At 41.6% G+C, this 14,728-nt stretch overlaps 1 protein-coding gene across 1 annotated transcript in view; it reads left to right on the top strand.

Moving 5' to 3' along the window:
- Nucleotides 1-14,728, top strand: part of LOC122791714 (trans-1,2-dihydrobenzene-1,2-diol dehydrogenase-like) — a 607,543-nt gene that overhangs the window by 13,344 nt on the left and 579,471 nt on the right. The window contains exon 2 of the mRNA XM_044059611.1: nucleotides 13,100-13,211. Coding sequence (XP_043915546.1) covers nucleotides 13,100-13,211 — 112 coding nt within the window. The remainder of the gene's footprint in view (nucleotides 1-13,099; nucleotides 13,212-14,728) is intronic.

Below are 14,728 nucleotides of genomic sequence, written 5' to 3'. Positions count from 1 at the left end.
ACTTTACTTGAGTTTGATTACTAGTTGCTACAAACTTATACAGTTTTAAGTGTACCTTGTAAGACATCACATTTCTGTCAGCTGCTCCTAGTCCATTCATTTTTCTCAAAACATTAGCAGCTTAACAATGCTTTTACATTACCTGTGCCTGCCCATTTAAGTTTCAGAATGGTTATTGTCTCATAATTGTATGTACGTGCTTCATGACCCTACTGACTATGAATGCCTAGGAGAGTTCAGAGCTCACATCACTTCGATTGGCTACTCTACTCATTAATACTTATTTTTTTGTTGCTGCTAGCCCCCCCCCCATGAAGGTGCCACTATAAAACTTGTAGTTGTGATGAGAAGGAGGGAGCTACATGAATAGCAGACGGTCAGTGGGGAAAGGAGTGCTTTTACTGCACCATATAACAGAATCTCTCACTCCCTCCCCCATGTGTCACCATCTCCCCCACACTCACTAGCTTGAATTGAATTTAAACAACTGCAGCAACTTGTGTGAGTTGGCAAGTGCCCAAGCTGAGAAAAAAAAATCAATAATTATGGGCAACAGCAAAATGACAATATAAATGTCTTTGTTTTCTTGGCAAATTCAGGGAGGCTGCAACCATGTACCATCACCCTTCCCTGGTTCATGCTTGCTTCCTTTGTGCACGCAATGAACTCAATGGCCTTCCTGTGAATGTTTTTCAAATATTTCTTATCCATTTCCTTCACTTGTAAATGTACTCTGGCCAGCCAGAGACAAAGCTGCAGTACAAGATCCCTATCCTTTTACTTTGTGCTGCCTGTCTTTACAACCCAACACTGTGCTGCCTGTCTTTCTTGCTTATCATATCTACTTGTGCCTGATGGTCCATGGCTAGTGTGATGATCACACCTAGGTCTTTTCAGCCTTTGTGCCTCATGGTTTAGCATCTTCTAACTTTTAGGTGGCTTACAGGTTCTTGAGTGCATAGTCCAAAAATTATTACTTTCTGCAGTGAAAGTTATGACTACCTCTCTGAACACTTGTAAAAGATTTCCTCCTTTTCTGGCTTTTTGCCTAATTCAGGATTGTAGCCTCATGTGCATTTTTTTTTCTGCCAGTCTCACTCTCAAAGTATTGACTCTTCTGCACACCACTGGTCACTTTTTCTCATCGCTGACAGCCTCCCCCTGACCATCCTCTTCAGATGCTTTCATGGCAGACATTCCCCTTCCAGCTTCATAAGCTTCTGCCATAGTTCTAACATTTTCATTTACCTGAGTCCACCTAAGTGTACTACTAGTTAGAGACCTTTTAATGAATTCAGCTAGACCAAATGCACTGACACTCCATCATCATTAGAACAGAAGGAAGTTTGACAGCTATTCTTGGCATTGAAGTCTTGCTGGTTTAGGCCTTTTAGCTAGATGCCTTTTTAGAAGGGTAACCACTATACTTGCCTACATTATTCCTGCTTCCTTTGCAAGTAAGAACTGTTTTCCTATCTTCAGCTTGGTTGCCCAAGATTTTGTGAAGATTTCTGTTTGTGGGTCTGTCAAGGTACTTGGTAATTTGTTTGAGTACCCTGACTTGTATCATGTCTGGACCCTAATTCTTGTCACTTTCTAAGCTGAGAAGTGCGTTTCTATCCTCACCCCCCCCCCGTCTTCTTTCTTTCTCAGAGTGGTACCTTTTCCTCCTTTTCTTCTGATTTTACTGAGGCATAGAACTCGTTCAGTATTTCAGCAATTGTCTGTGTTGTTCCTAACCCTCCTTTCTATTCTTGAGTGGCTTGGTTAAGCTAGTATTCCCCTTCCTTGCTGAAGCATAAATGACCATGTTTCCCTTCTGATTTTACTCCGTATGGTGATTTTGTCCCCAACATTGATCTTCTCCTTGCCTTTTTGTTTGCATCTCTTCTTGATCCTAGTCTACTTCTCCCCCTGCCATCCTGCTTATTTCTCCCATTTTGAACATTTTCATTTTGTTTTTGAGCTCTGCTATGACTTCATTGTTTCTCTATCATCCACTTTGAATTCCTGAAATTCATCTTCCTTCTTTTGGGCAAATACTCGTATTTTAAAATATTGTCTGAATCCTTTAGCTACAGGTTGTGACCCTCCCCCCCCTTTTTGTTCCGCAGTGTAATAGTTTCTTCCACACGTCCACTGTTAGTTGTTTGTAGTCCATACTGCTGTCTTAGTCAATTGGATCTCTAATGCTCTACTTAAGTTGAACTAGAGTATACTGTGGTCTGTCTTCTCAAGTGAAGATTTCACCTCTACAGCATGAACTTTTTGTAATATGGTAGCGTTTTGTCTGGTGCATTCTTGAACCAGCTAACAGATTCTTCTTGCTTCATTTTTTTTTTCTGAAAGCTTCTCTCAAGACGTTATCTTTTGTGCTGCGAATATCGGAACTAACTTTTCATCAGCTTGGTGAGTCAGAATTCCATTGACAACCACTGTGTTTCTGTCTGCAGCTCCTGAGCCTGTTATCCTGTAGAGATTCACCCACATTTTGGTGTGTCCAGTTACCATTTTTTGTACACTTTGCCTGCTGTTTCCCCTATCATGCTTCTTACTCAGTACATAAATTGCACTCATCCCCTCCTTTCTGTCACTCTTTAGAAAGCCATGCCTCCTTTCGTATTCCCCTAATTTCTACAGTATCATCCTACATGCTTTCCTTTTCTTGTACCCCCTCCAGTTTAGATTAAAGGCACAGTGTTCATATTGCTCTCATTCTGTTTTGGTGGGCCGTGTGTCAACACAGGGTAGGGAGAAGCTTTACAGTATTCACCGATTTGTCTTTCTTATGTTCACAGATTCATAGATTAGTACTAGGCTAACTGCTCTTGTGGGCCATTTTAAGCCTAGACAATTACCCCATGTGAGAATCAAACCCTGCACCTTGTGTCTGTAAGGAAAATACCTTAACGGCTATGCCAGCCTCCCATCCTCCAGCCTCTAAATCCACTGCCACTGCCCACTGTTGCAGCCATGCATTGTAGTTCCTGAGTCTTGGTTTCCTTGATGACCTGGCAATAGGAATAGGTAGGTTCTCAGCAAAATGCACCCAGGCTGCTTATTTCCTTGTGCCAACTGTCTGCCCTCTTGGTTACGTCCTTCACAGTTCATGTAACCAGGTGATGTGATCCAACATGGCTGCAGTACGAGGCAGGGTCCTAGTTTTCCTTACTATACTTTTCTTCACTGCCCTGTTCAGGGATAATCTGGCCCTGTCTTCTCTGTGACCAAACCTGTCCTTTTCTCCATCACATATGTTCTGATCTCTTGGTGGTGGAATCCATGCCTTGCCTCTATCCTTAGTGCTGTCTGGTGATCCAACATGGCTACAGTATGAGGCAGGGTCCTAGTTTTCCTTACTATACTTTTCTTCACTGCCCTGTTCAGGGATAATCTGGCCCCGTCTTCTCTGTGACCAAACCTGTCCTTTTCTCCATCACATATGTTCTGATCTCTTGGTGGTGGAATCCATGCCTTGCCTCTATCCTTAGTGCTGTCTGGTATTTCCTATTCAATCACCATCGATACAGGAAGGGATAAGGGTAAGAGATGCAGTATTTCTTTCTTTTTTTCTAGTGTGCACTGCCTCATTCCCCTCTTCTCCCATTTTATCCATCAATCTTACTAACTCCCTTTTTGGGCTAACCCCCTTTCCTGAAAGTCCTGTGTGTTTTTTTTTATTTTAGCTTGGTCCTGAGTCAACTCCTCATTTATTTTAGTTTGCCTTATTTACATGACTGTGCTAAATGACAGCACTAACTGGTGCCCAGTTTATAGGCAGATTTATGCTGTTCTTTGTTTTTACTTCACTCTCACATTCTTAAGTACCTCACCAAGAGGATCAAAGGGCTCAAACAGATGCCATATGCTGCCCGGTTAAAGAAACTCCAGCTCTACTCAGTGGCATACCGTCTGCTCAGAGGCGATCTGTGCCTGATGTATAAAGCCATGTCCAACCCGGAATTAATGGACATGCTGCACCTCAGAAAATCCAAATCCCATCAAGCTACACGCTCGAGAGACTTGAACCTCAGCACTGAAATAAATAGGACATGCTGGAGGGACAGATTCATAACCCAGAGGCTCCCTTCACTCTGGAATAAAATCCCAGTCCAGGTTAGGCAGAGTCCCTCATTGACTCTCTTCAAGAGGAATCCTGATGAGTGGATGGGAAATCGTAGGTTTACCCCAGGTATCACTTCTGTGTCACTGTTAGACAGAGGCACAGTATACTAACCTCAAAAAAGGGCATAGCAAAATTAATTTAAAATGGGTTGCGAAAGCCAAACACACTCTGGCTAGGCTTATAAATGCCCTAGGGCAGATAGCCTAGTATGAACCTATATATTTTTGTTCATTATATATATTTTTGTCTGGTACACCTTAGCTGAAGTGAGCTGTGCAAAGCATTTATAGGTTGTGTGCTAACAAGGTGCAGTGATTTAACACAAACAAAAAGTGAAATCAGCAGGCCAGTCACAGGACAGTTTGTAGTCTCACAGCTGTCTAACTGTGATGTCACTGCCCCCTAGAGGTGTTAATGTAGCTGTAAATGGCTAGCTGTGGAGAAATCTCTGTCCTTTGCAGGGAGCTCAATGTCGCTGTTCCTGTCTCTGCTTTAGCAAAACTCAACTCGCCTCTAGGGTTAATTTTCCGAAGTATGTAGTAGCTTAAGATAGGTTTTGTCTTCTGTCTCGAGGGGATCTGGCCTTGCACACTTGCAGGTACTTTTATTCCGGAACTTAATTTTACTACAGCCTTTTCCACAGGTTAGTTTGCACACACAAGCTTTACCTCTGAGGAGCCTTTTGTGACATTCAACTTTTGGTGTTCTTTGCCTTCTTGCTGTCACTGTTGCCTCTTTCCCGTTTGCTGTGCTGCTACTTGCTGTGTCTGCTTCCATCTGCTCAGTTTCTCCCAGCATGCTAACACGCTGAGCTGGTTAGTGTGACTGCAGTGTTATTTTTCTGTATCCCACCAAAGTTTGTTTTCAGTTACAACTAGAAGTCATTACCTAAGTAGACTATGTAGTGGGGCACATTACAATGTTGGAGGTATTTTCATTTGGGAGGTTTGACCTTTGAACCTCCATTCATGGCTTTACCATCCCTAAGTGCAGATGGTCAGGCTACACTGTCTCTGCTGTAACAGTGTGAATAAAGAGCCTTGTTCTGTAGTATATTTTCAAATGGATAAGAACTTTCACAGCTGTGGTGTTTTCTGTATGATTAGAAGATAGACAGGTCAAATTATCTTTCTAAGAGTCTGGACAGCAAAACTTCAGCAACGAAAGTAAGTGGATTCTGGAGTAACAGGAGGGAGACTTCAGTAGTCCCTGCTGTGTACCAAAAAGCATATAACTTGTTTAGCAGCTTTACCTCACAGCCTGTCACATGTAAGCCAATGCCTAACAGCCTAACATTACCAAATATTTACTAAAGTGCCTTTGAGACATTCATAATTTGATCAGTACATGTCGGCTTAGACCATGAAAGGTGAAGTGATTTACTAAAAGTGAAAAAAGAAGATGAAGTCCTCTAGATGTTTACAGTAAGAATAGCAGAGTTGTTATTTGGTAGGTCAAGGTGGTATGATGAGCTGTCAATGTGTAGATAAGCTATGCTGGGCCAGTAAGCTGTTTACTAAAAAGACTGTTTTAGCTGCATGTCATCATGACCGCAGAAAACTATCCCTTTCAATCTTTATGACAAAGTTAAAAGCATCCATTCTTGTCGGACCCCTGTCCTGAAATAGACATGCATACTCAAATGTTCTGTTTTAAGGAAACGGCCTAATCCTTTACTCTGATCACATACAAATTGGATGATTACAGAAAGTCTCCCTCTTCACCCCTCCTGCCTCTGTCTATCATGTGCCTGATTCAGCAGCCACGCTGATATGTAGCAGACCAGATGCCTGTTTTCCAAGAATGTCAAAAGTACCCTAATGCACAAATGGGTTCATCTTTATTGTTACCACCTTGTCGAAAGATTTTACTCTTCTAACATATTCTGGAAGAATCACACCAAGTTCTTGTAAGCAAGTAAAACAGCTTTATTTTACATGCATGGAGATCTGCTACATGATAGTAATATGCCAGCAGTCTGGCTACTTGTACTTTAAGTTCTCCTTATATAGACCCTCCTGCACGTACATACACGTAGCACAGAGGACTTTCATTAAAATTGATAGTTTGATTACTTGTTTTTACCAGCCAGTACCACAGTTATTCTTGCACCATTAACTTTCTTATCAGCAGTTTAAGATTAACTTCTGCATTCCTCAGTGATCAACATTTTCCAGAACATTTCAGTTTGCACGCAGTGAACATTTTTCTGCTTAACCCTTTAAATACAGAATACAAAATATGTTGACTTCAGTATTTTTCCACATTTCCCCCCTTACAACATTTTGTATACTGTTTATTTTACACAATCCCAGATACGTTGTATACCTTCTCATAATCAGAGAAATATGCTTTTGTAGCATTGGCAGAGATAACCTTCGATATTATCATTTTGATACATGGTATGCAACAGCAGCCAAGCAGCAAAAATATGATTGCACCAACACATACAGCAATTAAAATGTTCATCAACACAGAACCCCAGTTTCCAAACAAATTTTGGAAAAAGTCAGTCAAGGGGTTTGGACCAGGTTTAGTCAGTTCAGAAACTTGTTGAATTATTTCAAGATGGCTCTGAATCGCATGCTCGTTATCAGGAATGAACGAGCAGCACTCCTCGTGTATCAGAGCGCAAGTACCTCCTTTCGCCGCTAGGGTGAAATCGAGCGCCATACGGTTCTGCAACACTACTGTTCTCATCGCCGTTAATTTGTCCGTCACCAATTCTAGCGCTGAAAATGTCGCATTACTCAGAGTCTCTAACAGTTTTGACAGTTTTCTCAGTTCCCAGATGGATTTTACTGTCCCATATGCTGGCAAAATACCAGCCCAAGCAATTACATCATCGCCTAGGTCCATATGTGAGAGTCCTTTGCTGCTGGCGTGTGCCAAGTCATGGTGATAAATCCATGACGCATCAATGTTACCAACGGGATTAATAGGTTTATTAAGAGAACGTGCATTTCGTATTTTACCTTGAGGCAACGCATTTGCGTGCCTGATAGCTGGTATCAGATATCCCAAAAAACAACTTCCTGACCAGCCATATGGTAACCATTTATATGCTTTCCTACCACAAATAAAATAACAATCATTTGTTTTGATGGTAATATTGGTTGCAAATTCATAACTCCCATTTGGCTTTAGCCCTTAAATAACAGGCCATATACATACAGCATTTTTTCAACAAAACTAATATCATTTACATTGATGTCTTTTTTTATAGCTCCAAACTTGGTCTCACACTGCCCTTCTAGGGTACAATTATGAACTATTGTCAAATTACATTGGCTCAGCCCCACCTTAACTTTCCCAATCTTTTGAAAACACACTGTTCCGTTTTGGCGCCCCAGAAGAGGCAGCGCCACCTTGTCTCTCAGTGGTACTTCTGTGGTTTCAAACAACAAACTATTCAAGTATCATTTATTCCCAGAGGGCTGTCCCTAACATTAAGCCACTGTGTACAGTAGGTATTGCAGTACATACCCAACAATTTGAGACATTCATTGAGGATGCATATGCATATTTAATCGCTTGATATGTATTAAAGTTTGGATGCCAGCTGGTGTGTTTGTCTCTTTTTGAATGACTAGCTTCATTAAAAGACAGAAATGTCCAAAACAGAAATATTACAATCACAATAGTTATAAACAATAAAACATTGCAATAGAACCATTTTCTCTTATTCTCATTATTGTCCTTCATGATTGCTGCTGTCTGTTTGTTCCTCAGGGGAACTCAAGTCTTTATTTAACTTAAAATGTTTTATGATTTTGCAGTGCGTTAGGTGGATCCATGAGGACCTTTCTTTAATCCGAACTGCTGTTGGAGTTGCGATTAGCACCTGGTAGGGGCCCTCCCATTTAGGGGATGCCCAATTCTTGCGTTTTATTATTTTGATCCAGACCCACTCACGGGTCTGATTTCCGTGATCTTGTCGTCTCTTGAACCTGAAAAACAATCATTCGTTAAACAGCTGTTAGTATTGGTCAGCATTTTCCTCATGTACTCAGCTATCTCCTCACCCCCTCACGTTCCGCAGGCAACAAGTTTTGCCACTGCGGGGCGTAATAAGGTCTCCCATACAACAACTCAAATGGGGTGACTCCTTTTGAGGTGGGAGTTGTGCGCATGGAAAGGAGGGCTAGAGGTAGACAGGTAATCCAAGACTGATGTGTCTCGGCCATGAGTTTTCTCAACTTGCCTTTTAGAATGCCGTTATGGCGTTCCACCAACCCTGCTGACTGTGGGTGGTAGGCACAATGGTGTTTCAATTCAATTTGGAAAACTGTAGACAGTTTCTGTATGATCTGATTGACAAAATGCGTGCCGTTGTCAGAGTAGATGCGTGTAGGAAGTCCAAAGTGCGGGACGATGTGATTGACCAAAATTTTAGCCACTGATTGAGCATCCGGATGTGTCACGGAAAAGCCTCAACCCACTTAGTAAATGCATCTACTATTACTAACACAAACTTCTTTAGTTGTGCGGGTCAATTCGATGAAGTCCATACATATTGTATGAAAAGGATAGGGGGTGTTGGAAATGATGCCGGAGCAACTCTGACCCCTCTCCCGTGGTATTTAGCACATACTATGCAGGATAGACAAAAAGCGTTTTGCATATGCAATGAAACCCTTGGTCCAAAAGGTAAGGTGGATAATTCTAACCATAGCTGCAGGGCCCAGATGGGAAGGGCCATGCACAACTAGTGCTGCATACCTAAAAAGATTAGTAGGCAAAACATATTTATTATCCGGTCCCACATAGATTCCTTTGTTCTGCCTAACACCATACCTAGTCCAGCGTTGTTTTTCCTGTACTGTGCTAAGTTCCTGCATGACTTGTAAGGTTTGCAAATCAAATTTATCTGTTGGTTGTAATTCTGTAGGTGTGGTTTCAAGTGAAAAGGTACTGGACATAGCTGCCTCTTTGGCTGCTTTGTCTGCTAGGGCATTACCAAGTGATACCGGGTCCGTAGCACGGGTATGAGCAGCGCATTTACAGATGGCCAAACCCCGTGGCCGTTGGACGGCTTGTAGTAATTCAAGGATTAGGTCTTTGTGCATAATGTCTTTCCCCGAGGTTGTAACCATCCCCCTATTTTTCCATTGCTGAGCAAACACATGCACCGTAGAAGGCATATTGACTATCCGTATAGATAGTGACATTCCTGTCCTCTGAAAGGAGACATGCCCTTGTCACAGCAATCAGTTCCGCTGCTTGAGCGGATAAGTTCCCGGGGAGTGGTCTTGCCTCTATTATCTGAGTTGCAGTAGTAACTGCATACCCTACCTGCGTGGTGCCTGTTTCTGTTTTGCGGGCTGACCCATCTACAAACAGTGTCCAGTCCGCATTTAGTAAGGGTTGATCTTTAAGATCCGGTCTTGGTAGAACTTTAGAATGTATGAGATCTAAGCATACATGCGGAATACCGTCTTCAGCAACAGGTAGCAATGTCGCTGGATTTAAGGTAGTGCATCTCTCAATTGTCATGTGTGGCTGCGATAACAGCGTAGTCATACAAGATAAATGTCTGCTAGGTGACAGAAATGTTAACTTGTCCTGCAGAAGGATGACTGCTACAGAGTGCGGGACTTTTAACGTAAGATCATGGAACAATACCAACGTGGCAGACGCTTGTACCGCCAAAGCGGCTGCAATTACTGCTTGCACACAGTGTGGTAATGCTCGTGCTACTGAGTCTAATTTGCTAGAGTAAAATGCCAATGGTCTTAACTTATCTCCATACATTTGCATTAAAACAGATGTCATAAATCCCTGCTTGCAATCTACAGTCTGTATAAAGGTCTTACTGTAATCTGAAACCCCAATGTTGCTGACCCAGCTATCAGTTGCTTGATCCTAGTAAATGCCTGTACTGCCTTGTCTGTCCAGTGCAGCAAATCTTTTGCCGCCATCGGTATTGCAAAAATTAAGTCTGATAGCGGGTGCACTTCTTCGGCGTAGTTGGGAATCCAACTACGACAGAAGTTCGTAATGCCTAAAAAGGACATCATTTCTTTTTTTGTAGTTGGCATGGGGGCTTGTAAAATAGCATTCTTTCTGCTGTCATTTAATCGCCTGCCCTTCCCAGAGATAGTATAACCCAGGTAACATACTTCTAATTTACAAAATTGTAACTTAGACTTATTTACCTTATGTCCTTCGTGTGCCAGAAAGTGTAGTAGTTAAATAGTCTCGGACTTACAGAGTTCTTCCGTAGTCGTGGCCAGGAGGATATCATCCACGTACAGCAGTAGGTGGCATCCTTGGGCGGGTTGGAACTGAGCCAAATTGGTGGACATCTCTTGTGAGAAGATGGTCGGACTTTCGCAGTGTCCCTGCGGTAACCTGGTATAGGTATAACGCTTGCCCATAAACGTAAATGCAAACCAAAATCTACTATCTTTCTGCAAGGGAATAGAGAAAAAGGCATTACTGATATCAATTACAGAAAAGTAGTTATCTGTAGGAAGGATATCGTTCAGCAGAATAGACGGATCTGGGACCATGGGGGCCCGAGGTACCACTGTGGCATTTATTGCCTGTAAGTCTTGTACCATCCTCCATGTCCCATCCGTTTTTTTTTTTTTTACTGGAAATAAGGGCGTATTACACGGTGAGTCTGTGCACAGAATTAATACTCCAGCTTTCAAAAGTGCTGAGATTACCGGTAAAATGCCCTCCTCTGCCTTTCTGCTCAAGGGATACTGCTGTTTATGAGGTCTAAATTCTGACTTGGGTGTAATCTTTACCTGTCCTGCCATTCTAATCAGTCCAATATCGTGCTGACCCTGCGACCATAATAAGTTTGGCACTGGTTGGGATTCCAATTGCATAGTTGATGCTAGTGCTGTTAGATTTACCATTTGATATTCCTCATTTTTTGCCATTTCCTGTCCCCACCAATTGCCTTCACTTGTACCTACTTCCCCATTCTCACTTTCTTCTTCTTCCTCATACCCTCCATCTACGTCTTCTTCCGCGGTTCGCGGAACCTTGAACTAACATTAAAGTTCCATCTTAACTAACTGTAAAAGTCTGGGCTTATTTTATCAGATATTTTTCAGCATGTCTAGCATACTCCGTAAGGGGCTGTAGACGCGCTGTCCTGTGTGTGATCATATGCTTTTGTATAAAGTTACCAATGGCTGTCTTGCAGCCCTTTAGGAATGCATTTTTTAATTGCTGTTCATAGGGCGAGTTATTTTCCTGATTTTCTACCTTAATCAACCCACTATGAGCATCAAAACATTGTGTGAGACGATGTAGATAACTGTCTACGGTTTCGTCATCTGATTGGACTTGCATTAATCAATGCATTCAATCTGCCTTGGGCTTCCAATGTTCTTCTATTTTATCTAAGAGAGTCTTTATTCTAGTTCTGCACACTTGGAAGTTTTATTATCTTCCTTTTTAACAAAGTACACATCTCTTTCACTTGAATTACCACACCCTTTTTTTTTTTTCTCTTGTCTTATTTCCTGCCTGTTTGTGCAGTAATCTTACTAGATTTTGACATTCTGACTTATTTAAACATCCACTAAACCCATGATCTTTTTTCTATTTATCTAAATATTTTACGTTCTTTGGGTGTAAATCAAACATAAACTTTTCATCTTCAGTTATGTCATCACCTTTGACGCAACTGGTTCCTGTTCCCATTTCTCTTACGAGAAACTATTCATGTTCCTGAGATCTCTTGTATATGGAATCTATTCACATATACTCCTTATACTTTGAGAAAATTAAATTTCTCCCTTGACTAGTCCCTTAAAATTTAGACAAAAATTCCAATCAGAAACAACAAAAAAATAGCGTTTTTTTTTGCTTACCTTTGTGATTCCTCGGCCCTGTTTCGCTGCCACCTCACGGATTGAATCTGGAAAGAGTGACTGGCCTCTAATTTCAACCTGTTTCAGTTGGAGGTCTTTCATTCGAGGAGAGCCTGATCTCTCTCCACCTGCGCAGGTTTTCAGCCTCTCTTTGTTCGATTCGTGCCATGCAGGGGCCGCCCTAACGTTGGGCGCCAGTTATGTCGAAAGATTTTACTCTTCTAACATATTCTGGAAGAATCACACCAAGTTCTTGTAAGCAAGTAAAACAGCTTTATTTTACATGCATGGAGATCTGCTACATGATAGTAATATGCCAGCAGTCTGGCTACTTGTACTTTAAGTTCTCCTTATATAGACCCTCCTGCACGTACATACACGTAGCACAGAGGACTTTCATTAAAATTGATAGTTTGATTACTTGTTTTTACCAGCCAGTACCACAGTTATTCTTGCACCATTAACTTTCTTATCAGCAGTTTAAGATTAACTTCTGCATTCCTCAGTGATCAACATTTTCCAGAACATTTCAGTTTGCACGCAGTGAACATTTTTCTGCTTAACCCTTTAAATACAGAATACAAAATATGTTGACTTCAGTATTTTTCCACACACCTTCTTATACGTATGCAGTATGTCAGTATATTCAAATCTGAAGTGTTTACCTTCATCACATTGGCAGTTTGTAGCCTAGATGTTTGTTAAGGTATTTCTTTGAATAGCTCAGAGTATTTAAATTGCTATAACCCTACAAATCCCAGTATATGTATTTTTCCCCCCATACATGATTCTGCATCTTTACACGTATTTTTACCTAGGATGGAATTCTTTCTTGCAGCTTTACACATAATTCATCGCAGTTACATTTCTTGCTAAACACCTTGTATCCACGGTAAGTGGTCTTCGATTGGTTATGTGTATGAGGGCAGAGGCCCATCTATGTACACAGGGAGAGGCAGTATAAGAGGATGGAGTGTATAGCTTTAGACTGGTAGGTGCACAATAGAACATACCAGAAATGGGCTGTATGTTTATGGTGGTGTGTTTTTCATTATGATGTGTCTAGAATTTCTATTTCTTATTAGTTTCTTTTTCTCTCACCCCCCCCCCCCATTCATTTATTCCCACTATTCAGATTGTGGCTGTTGCGGCATCGGGCCTCTTGCGTGCCGAGGAGTTTGCCAAGTCCCATGGTATCCCAAAGGCATATGGATCCTATGCAGAGCTGGCAGTGGACCCCACTGTTGGTAAGGAATAGTAAAAAAAAAAAAAAATTTACAGTTGCATGTGCACTTAGTTCTTAACTAAATTCTAACAGAAATTTCCCATAGCAGATGAATCTAGGATCTAACTAGATTTTGTTACAAAAGAGAAACGTGCAGTTAAATTTGCAAACCTCCCATTTTCAAAGCAGTGTGGGAGACAATCAAACTTTCCATGAAAATAAAAATGTTTTGGCACACTGGGTGTGCAAAGTACATTGACATATGTAGGTCTTTATTAATGCACTCAGGTGATTAAGCCGTACCTCACTAGCTATACTTGCTTTTAGCCCTTATTTGTATTCATTAATATAGCCTGAATAGAGGGCATAGATGCCTTGTGTGGCAAAGTGTAGTAGAAAAAACTATTTGCTGTAGTTGGACATTGCCACCAGAGATCATTGCACTGAATCTAGTGGGTTAGCTGTAGTTATTTTGTAGAACCTCACAACACTTTCTCAGTGTCTCCTCCCATTTTCACATTTCTAAAAAAATTGAAGAGTTTGAATTAAAGGAAGAGTTTCCCAACTGTAGAGTGTGAAGGCAAGACCTTCTATTTAGAAGAATTTTTATTATGTTTAATGGTACTCTGTGTACTCACTAAGCCATCACTTCATTCTGTACTGCTTCTGAGGAAGGAAGTTTTATACCCTAATATGTGACCAATAAACTTTTGGAATGAATGCACACCATCCCCAGCATCCTTTGGTGGCATGGAAGGATGAAGCTTGACTATTGCCCTGGCAACTTGCACTTGATTAGCACCTTGGACACTTGATGGCACAAAGGGAGGAGGGGTGTGCCTATCCTTGGGGAAGGGAACATGCTGGGCACCTATCTAGTCACCTATGTAGTGGAGGTCCGGTGGAAGACAGAACTCTGAGTGAAAAATGTCGGTCTGAAAAGGTGGGAGAACAGAGAAGGTGTGACCAGGGAGGAGGTGCACATTACCATCGCCCATCTAGCCTTGCACTTGCCTCATTTCCCCCCACTTGCCAGGCAAGCCTCATACCCTCTGTACCTGTGCATGGAGAAAGAGGACTCCATAATTCAGATGCTGTCTTGGTAGGGAAGGCCCTTCCAATGCAGATTACTTTTGGGTGGTACAAAGATGGGACTTGCAGAGATTGGAGACTATAGGGGCAGACAGGGCCTGAAGTCAGTGTCCCTAAAAGTGATTGATTAAAAAAAAAACCTTAGTACCATTCCATAGTTGCATGGATGTGATGTTTATTTGAACCTCTGTGCATGAGAAGTGTGGGCCAGCTACTAAGTAAGCAACACACACACACACACACACACACACACACACACACACACACACACACACACATATTATTTGACAGATGTACATATTAGTGGCACATTTTGCTTGACATAACTGTTTCTCCAAACTAACCAAGATTATTGGATATAACCTTGACATTCTGCTTATTTGTCCCTGACTTCAATAAGTGCTACTATGCCAGAATGAATGAAAAACATAATTGACAGTTTTAGAA

Source organism: Protopterus annectens, chromosome 17.part0 (genome assembly GCF_019279795.1).
Source record: "Protopterus annectens isolate FY-2018-M chromosome 17.part0, PAN1.0, whole genome shotgun sequence".
Taxonomy (NCBI): Eukaryota; Metazoa; Chordata; order Ceratodontiformes; family Protopteridae; genus Protopterus; species Protopterus annectens.
The sequence above is the reverse complement of the archived record's forward strand: the minus strand, read 5'-3'. Positions and strand labels throughout refer to the sequence as shown.